At 40.1% G+C, this 8,616-nt stretch overlaps 1 protein-coding gene across 1 annotated transcript; it reads left to right on the top strand.

The window, feature by feature from the left end:
* Window positions 1-1,920: 1,920 nt before the first annotated feature.
* tmem218 (transmembrane protein 218) lies at window positions 1,921-6,645 on the top strand. Its single transcript, XM_015960187.3, has 3 exons — window positions 1,921-2,321; window positions 3,211-3,313; window positions 6,332-6,645. The coding sequence occupies exons 1-3, from the start codon at window positions 2,212-2,214 to the stop codon at window positions 6,464-6,466; spliced, it is 348 nt and encodes a 115-aa protein (XP_015815673.1). The 5' UTR covers window positions 1,921-2,211; the 3' UTR covers window positions 6,467-6,645.
* The last annotated feature ends 1,971 nt before the right edge of the window (window positions 6,646-8,616 follow it).

Here is an 8,616-nt window from a genome sequence, read left to right as displayed (position 1 = left end):
TCCCTTCTGAGCAATTTTACACAATTTTTGAGATGATCCTGCAAAAAATGATCGAGCAATCCAATCAGAAACGGACCCTAAAAACGGCCAAAACGGATAAAATCGCCATTTCAACCCAAAATGGCCGACTTCCTGTTTGATATTGACCATGGATGCAAGAGACTTTTCTGTGAGGACTGTTGAGTACTACAAGTGAGGGGTATTTTTCACTTTTTAGGAGGCGCTGTTCAGCCATTTTCTTTGCGATTATTTTCGGACATTTATAATATCAAATTTTTCACCAGGCCTGACAAGTTTGCAAAATATTGTGAGTTTTGGGGTATTCAAAGCCATTCAAAGGGGCACCGGAATGATGAATAATAAACGGAGGAAAAACAAGAGGCCTTCGCAGCGCTTTCGCTGCTCGGGCCTAATTATTCTTTTTCATCTCCAGGCCACTCACCACATAACCCTTTCCTTCAATAACTTTCTATGGACATCTGAAGTTGTTCATTAAAAATACACATACCTGTTAATTCTTATCACAGGAAACTTGCTGAGGCCATATTCATGCATCAGTCAAAACCAGAAAAGGTAAGTTATGAACTGGACCTTTTGTGCGTTTTTTTTTTTTTTTTTTTTTTACATTGGCCACTTTGCTCACGTGATGTGTACATATCTCAATTTTCTGTGTTCTGTAAATAACTAATACTGTTACTACTAATCTACTGGCAACTATGGGGTGTATCTCAGTGTCTGAAATGTCAGCCAACAATGAGCTGCTGACTAGAAAATAATCCACATGTGAATGTGAGTGATGAACGTGTGAAAAAAAGTATATTCTCTACGGTTAGGATGAAGAGATCGCAATGCATCACAAAGCCCATAATCACTGCGTACCGTGCGCCGTTAGTGGCAGCGAACAGAGTAGGGTCGGAGAGGGCGGGGCGGGGCATGACGCTTAGCCTGGCGGGTGACCAAGCAATGCCAGGCGGGCCACCAGGCTTATAAAGCACTGGGGGAAACCCTGATATATTACACTGTTAACTGTACTGAATGTTAGACTGTTAACTGTGTTGTATGTTATACTGTTAACTGTATTATATATTATACTGTTAACTGTATTATATATTATACTGGTAACTGTATTGAATGTTAGACTGGTAACTGTATTGTATGTTATGTTAACTGTATAATATATTTTACTGGTAACTGTTGTAAACTGTGCTAACAGTTTTATATATTATACTGTTAACTGTATTATATATTATACTGTTAACTGTATTATATATTATACTGGTAACTGTATTGTATGTTATACTATGTTAACTGTATAATATATTATACTGGTAACTGTATTGTATGTTATGTTAACTGTATAATATATTTTACTGGTAACTGTTGTATACTGTGCTAACTGTATTATATATTATACTGTTAACTGTATTATATATTATACTGTTAACTGTATTATATATTATACTGGTAACTGTATTGTATGTTATACTATGTTAACTGTATTATATATTATACTGTTAACTGTATTATATAGTATACTGGTAACTGTATTGTATGTTATCTATGTTAACTGTATAATGTATTTTACTGGTAACTGTATTGTATGTTTACTGTTAACTGTATTGTATCCCAAAATTGTGGGGGAAAATAAATCCACACTTCACAGAAGTCAAAAAAGTCTGTATAGGTGAAGTGTATCACCCACAATCCATTTTGTTGGAGAAAAGGCTTTTTAGAAAATATATATTTTCTAATGAAAGTTTTTATTCTTAAGATGATTAGTTGACGCTCTGAAACTTTTATAAAAAGCAAAAATTAATGAATATTTATTTCAAATAATAGCTTGGTTGTTTGTTTGAAAGTTGTTAATAAAGGTTTTTCAAAAGTATCACAGCGACCAGCATCCCGGCATGCGTTGCGGTTGATGACGCAACGCTCCTGCAAACTTGTGCACACTGTCGGAGCTTCGCAGCGCACTTTCTCCAAGTGTACTTTGTTGAGGGCGAGCGTCGGGCTTGGGCCTGTGTCTATGGTGCTAGTAATGTGCGTGAACTAGCTTGTATGGAGCACAGGAGTTTTTTCTGCCGCCTCGGCGGAGCGGAGCTATAAGTGACACACCTAGCCTTAGCTACCGAGCATTGTTATTATTAGCGTCAGCATTGATGCTACCGATCGTTACTTCAGTGTGTCTGGGCCGGTAAACTATCGGTAAACATGACTGACGCAATTTTACAAGTAGGGCCGGGAGTTTTTATCATTGCTGTCGTTTGGATCGCGGCTCTTGGGTTCGGGATAATTCTGCTGAGAGCAGCTGGGTCTGCTAAGTAAGTGACACACACACACACACACACACACACACACACACACACACACACACACACACACACACACACACACACACACACACACACACACACACACACACCTGTATAAAGTTGACCTTAGCACAACACTCAACGTGACTGCTTATGTAACCTGCTCTTCATTTTTCTTGTTAACTCAAATATTGAAATAAAAACAAATTTTGTTTGTTGCCGCTTGCTTTTCCTATTTACCACTCATGGTCGTGTTATTTTATGTGCTATTTGATGCAGTATTTTTCAACTTTGGTCCTCAGGGCACAGTACCTCGCATGTTTTGGGACTTTCCCCGCTGTAACACACCCCATTCAGATGATCTGAATGGTGATGACCTCAGTGATCAGACACACCTGGACAACCAGGTTGTCCAATGATGTAAGGCTGGGAGTAAAAGCGCTGTACTTAGTTCAGGAAATAGTGGAGTTGTGCACAAAGCTCAGAAAGTACAAGTTTGTTTTAAAAAAAAATAGCACAGCTCCACCAAGAATATTTTTCACCAGCCGCCACTGGAACCAAGCTGGAGAATAAGACAATGAAATGTGAGGGGAAAGACGTGCGGACAAGATGGTGTTTGTTTACATTATTTTCCTGGGAAAGACAACTCTGCGCCTGCTCAACCTGTTTAGTCTGAATGTTGGTGCATGTATACTCATGGCATGACCGGATCATTTCTGTTAGTGTTCATGTAAACACAGATTTGGGATTTCTGATCAACCAAGACTTGAATTGGATAGGGGAAATTTGGCATATGTAAACCTAGCTAGTGACATGATCCTACCCAGACCCAGGACTTGCACACAGACCAGGAAATAAAGAGTGAAATCCTGATCTTTAACCTGTTTTTGTGTTTTAGGTTAGGGGTCATCCCTGTTTTCAGCCTGGCTCTCACCATCACTTTGGCTCTGGTGTTCTTCCCTCGCCACCCAGAGAACCCGCCCTCCTTCAGAGTGATTGAGGTGATCTTCGTCAATTCATCACATCCTTTTAGTACACTTCTAATACTACTGTGTTTGGACCAGGGTTTTCTTGCTGTCCATCACTGATTCTGATCGCATGGACATGTTATGAGGAGTGCTACTGGCTGCCTGATCTAGAAAAAATGAAACCATAAAATCGCCCTAATTTAGACAAAAATGTGTTTTTACTTACCTTTTCAAGAGAAAAAGACTTGTATGAACAAGCAATGTTTGTTCTATATGACAACTCGTAAGCCTCCTACTCCCGACTCACGTTTTAATGAGAGGTGAGATAGTTGAAGAAAACCAGAAAAGGTCTGTTATTTTATTAAAACTACGAGCATCATCATGTTCTGGGTGGTTAAGAAGTTATACCAACGTACTGCAGCACAACTATTCAGTCAAAAGGAAAACAGACCACTAACTAAGCTCTAATAGTTCTATGGACTATACAAAACACGTTCACAACTTTATTTGCACAAAACCGTTTTATTCTTGGTATTTTATCCATTTTATTCAAAAGTGGACCAAATATACAAATAATGTATTAAGTGTTATTTTGATATTTAAAGGAAAAATAGACTTGGATATAGACCAAAACTTATATCTCTATCTTTTTGCTGAATTCCGATGTACAATATATATTTCCATATTTTTCCTCCTGTAACATATTTACAAGTTAACTCTCTTCAAGCTGTCTTGAGAAATTATAAAGATAAATCAGTAGATTAAATGCATAAAAATGTATTCATTCTTGTCAAACTTTAACAATAGTGCCTATTTTCTGGTACAGCTGTCTGAACACACACACACACACACACACACACACACACACACACACACACACACACACACACACACACACACACACACACACACACACACACACACACACACACACACACACACACACACACACACAGTTGAGAGCTAGATGTGTATCAAATGTCCCACAGGTACTTTTTAATTATATATTAATGTAAAATTATTTAAATTTCATCTAGAGGTGGCCATATCGTATATTTCTTGTCCAGAGAAAATAAATCTGTCATGTTAAGCTAAATGTATGATGATGTAATTGCATCTACTGAGGATCACATGGGTCATGCACCGTGGAGTTATTAGTTGTCAGGGCAAACATGGCAGGAGTCTAACAGTGTTGGCTCATATCAGCGATTATACTGTAAAGACTTGTCTCTGGTTGGTCTTTTATGAGTATTATTTTCAGGCTACTGTCGCCGTAACCCACGCCTTACAAACTTAACTTTTTCAACAGAATCACTCGTAACGGAGTATTTACTAGCATAGCAAACCAGAGAAGGAAAAAATGGAACCGGAACATTTCTCACCTGTTGAGCTCGCCTTCAAAATAAAACAGTAACCCTATAGTTTACTATTCAAACCCTTACAATATGTTTGAGGTCATTGGGCCCCTCCGGTGTCGGTACAGGATCTGCTCGGGTACAGGATCTGCTCGGAGTCCTTCGACTGCAGATGACGTCACATTACTGCAATTCTACTCGGCTTTCACACACACGTTTTGGAAAGACATCAGCAGTTTTGTTAATACATTCTTGTTTGTTAACACCTAAATGTTTTCTTTATAATTGTAATTTGTTAATAAAACACCATATTATCTTTGTTTTGTAAAAAATGTGAAACTGCATAAAACCAACACCGGACTGACAAAAAATAGAACAGTACTTATATGTGAAGCCATATCTGTTTGTATTAATGTGGAGTTCGTCTGTATATTTCCTTAGTTGTTATCTAAATACATTATTTGACTCAAAATATTGTTTGGTGTCTTTCAATAAAGTTATATTTTATTTTGCCCCATTTCATCAACATCAAGAGCTGTTGAGGGTCACCATTTATCATTTGCTTATATTTTACATTTCCTTTAGAAATTCAAACATATTTTCTCCAAAAAGTGTTGATATTTGGACTATGGGACTACAACCGCTAACACTACGACTGCAAATTTGTTCTGACCAATCAAAATCATAACGTGATAACGTCACTTCCGTAAGCTTCATGTTCAGCCAATCAACTACTTTGACGTCATCGGCAGTCGAATGACCCCGAGCCGATCCTGCACCCGAGCAGATCCTGTACAGACACCGGCTATCCTTAGATGTTTCCTGATTACACAGGGGTGGGAGGGGTTTGGCTCATCTCTCTGCACAAGCAGGATGGAAAACAGAACTCCGTTGGCGTTGAACGTCTCCAAATAATTAAAGCCAGAACGCCAAATGCAAAGTTTAGAGCACCACATTTACCCAGAGGCTCTCAGATTGTGCAAACTTGTGAGAACACGTGTAATAACGGCTTAGAGCCGGAGCAACATGTCGCTAGCATAGCGGCTAATCACTAGCAGAGTAGTTTGACCAGTTATATCGATACAAAGATATTAGGTAGAAAGCTCTGTAGCAACTAGTGACTCCACCCCCTAGCCAGCAAGTGACCAACAGTCGCTGATGATGTTTTAAAGCTTCTTTTTTTCATTTTAGAGGCACAGAGGTAACCATAGTGACAGTCCATCATCCTAATGAACTAAAGTAGCTCAGTTTTACCCAAGTTGTCCCTAAACTGTTCTGGAGATGGGGTTGGTGAGATAACCCCCGATCCCACACCGCCAATATGTAAACATGGAGCACATCCTTTTCTTAGATTCCGCTTTCGACTATGAAATTCAAAATGACTTGTTAAGTGATGGCTTACAGATGAGTACACATCCACTCACAAGCACACCCACACCCTCAGAGAGGCTGCTCCTCTTCTGTTAGAACAACTTTTGGGGCATTTTCATTCTGAGTTTTCATCATCAAGAATAAATATGAACAGAGTGAGAATCTGGTGGTTCCACAATAAATACAGTGCAGAACCTCCTCATCCGTCTGCTGGCAGCCCTCTGCTGACCTCAAGTGGATATGGTTAGAGTTGCAGACACAAAGACTAGCTTTGGTTTCCATGCACGTGCTATAGTTTAATGTTCTTCATCTTCTCTTTCTGCAGATTGTGGACACTTTTTTTATTGGTCGCTACATTCTTCTGGCTGTAGCAGGTCTGGTTTTTTTGGTGGCGTTCTTCATGATGCTTCCCTTCTACCTTTTGGAGCCTGTGTCAGTCAAGGCCATGAGGACCTTTTAGACCGCCAGCATCTGGATGTTTTGAAGAGAAAACCTAACAAGAGACTTTGTGTTTGATGCTTTTTATTTAATTTTAGATTGTTTAGAAACTGCAGTAACATATCTTAAGCTTAGTTTATTCGTTCAGTGTAAATTGAAAAGGATACCGTGGTTATCCAGTAATAAAACACAATACATAAAGACCTTGTTATTGTGTGTTTTTAATAGAGGTTTGAATCTTGAACAACAACTCACGAGTTAATTCAATTTTGATTCCCGGGGTGACAATTTGATTCAGAATTGATTCACAATCAGTACTCTAAATAAAGAGTGTGTGTGTGTGTGTGTGTGTGTCTGTGTGTGTGTGTGTGTGTGTGTGTGTGTGTGTGTGTGTGTGTGTGTGTGTGTGTGTGTGTGTGTGTGTGTGTTCTGTCTTCTCAATCCCCCGTGAGTCGTTGCCAGGACCCCACAATCCTGGGAATTTTAAGAAGCCAAGAAGATTGCAATTCCACCCTCATCCACTAGGCACTGGCACCAGAAGTGAGCAAATCCTCATCAGCATCGTTTATAAAACACCTTCTCACACTTATAATGCCCAAAGTGCTTTCCATGATACACTTAAAAACACATCAACTGTAACATCTATACAATTATAAAGCTGTCTCATACCCAGACAATAGCAGTAGAGACAATAAAATACAGAGAATAAAACAAAACTCACCTCAACTCTTATAGGAAAGCCAAAGAATAAAAATGGGCCTTTAATCTACTCTTAAAAACATCCAGTGATGGAGCTTGCCTGACCACTAGTGGGAGACCATTCCATAATTTAGGTCCAAGAAATGAAAAAGCCCGCTCTCTGGTGACCCGATTTACCATTGGAACTTCCAACAGGTCCATTGTTGACGATGGAACGTATCGGTCTAGAAGGTTAGACAGAAATGGTGGGGCAGTTCCCAGCAGCGATTTAAAAACAAAAATCTTCATTCACCTGTAGAAAGTTCCCAGCCATCCAGGTTTTAATAGAGTCTAAGCAGGAGTGTAACAGCTGCAGCTTAGACATCTCATGGGGCTTAAAGGAGATGTGCAATTGGATGTCATCTGCGTAAAGACGGTAGGAGACTCCTTTGAAGGAGTTAAGGATGTGCTGAAGAGGAAGCAGATAGAGGAGGAAGAGCAGAGGCCCCAGCACAGAACCTTGTGGGACACCATGGGTGAGAGAGTTGGTGGAGGACCTAAACTTGGAGACGGCCACAGAAAAGGAGCGCTCAAAGATAAGAGGAGAACCACTCCAAAGCATTGTCCTGTCCTGAACCGCTCCTGTCCGCACATTGTCTGAACACCTACCTAAAATGGCTGGTTTAAATGCAGGATTATGGCAAATAGGAACATAAACAGATATGTCAGGGAGATTTAATATTTTCTTTATTGTTTCAAGATTCGAATGGAGTTACGCAACATGAAGTTGTGTGACTAAATTGGAAGGAATGTCTTGATTACTAAATGCCAATGCCATTAGTGACGCGCCGGCAAGAGACCTGCAGGTATGCTGTTCAATTGCAGGCCATCGCAGAACTGGTTCATTAGCACCACTGTGGTGGCACCAACAAACCCAAGCAAGCCCAGTACCATACAATACCACACCACTAAGGTGCATTTTCCCACAGCGTGTCAGCTGCCCGAAGCGCCGTACAACAAGATTACAAAATTGTGTGGCATTGCATCCTCCAGCGCTTTGAAAAGGCAAGTGTAGTGTTGCAGGCTGTGGAGCTAGACCTGTGCAAGGCTGTGGATTTGGTAAGATCCTTCAGGGACTACATTGGAGGTTTGAGAGGTCAGTTTGACAGGTTTGAGTCGCAAGCAAAGGAGTTGTCTCCAACAGTTTCACATGTTTACAAAGGAAGCACTCAGAGACAAAAGAAAACAAATAAAAAAGGAGAAAGTGCCACCACTTCAGAGGTGGAGCAGTCAGCGAGACACAAATTCTCCACAAGTGTATTTTTGGTGGTGGCTGATAGACTACTTGCTGAAATGGATCACGGGTATGCTGCATATGATAACGTCAACAACACTTTTGGCTTCCCGAACCACCTTTCTAATGTCACCGCCCAAGAACTACGAAGCAAAGCCTCTAATCTCCAAAGAAAATATTGAGCCGGTCTGGAGATGGAC

The sequence above is a fragment of the Nothobranchius furzeri genome, chromosome 10 (genome assembly GCF_043380555.1).
Source record: "Nothobranchius furzeri strain GRZ-AD chromosome 10, NfurGRZ-RIMD1, whole genome shotgun sequence".
NCBI lineage: Eukaryota > Metazoa > Chordata > Actinopteri > Cyprinodontiformes > Nothobranchiidae > Nothobranchius > Nothobranchius furzeri.
The sequence above is the reverse complement of the archived record's forward strand: the minus strand, read 5'-3'. Positions and strand labels throughout refer to the sequence as shown.

What these genes read in the sequence shown, in the direction of transcription:
- tmem218 (XM_015960187.3), top strand. Translation starts at nt 2,212, where the DNA reads ATGACTGACGCAATTTTACAAGTAGGGCCGGGAGTTTTTATCATTGCT. An exon ending in AGAGCAGCTGGGTCTGCTAA is followed by an intron (nt 2,322 to 3,210) that starts GTAAGTGACACA and finishes TTTGTGTTTTAG; the next exon opens with GTTAGGGGTCATCCCTGTTT. An exon ending in CCTCCTTCAGAGTGATTGAG is followed by an intron (nt 3,314 to 6,331) that starts GTGATCTTCGTC and finishes CTCTTTCTGCAG; the next exon opens with ATTGTGGACACTTTTTTTAT.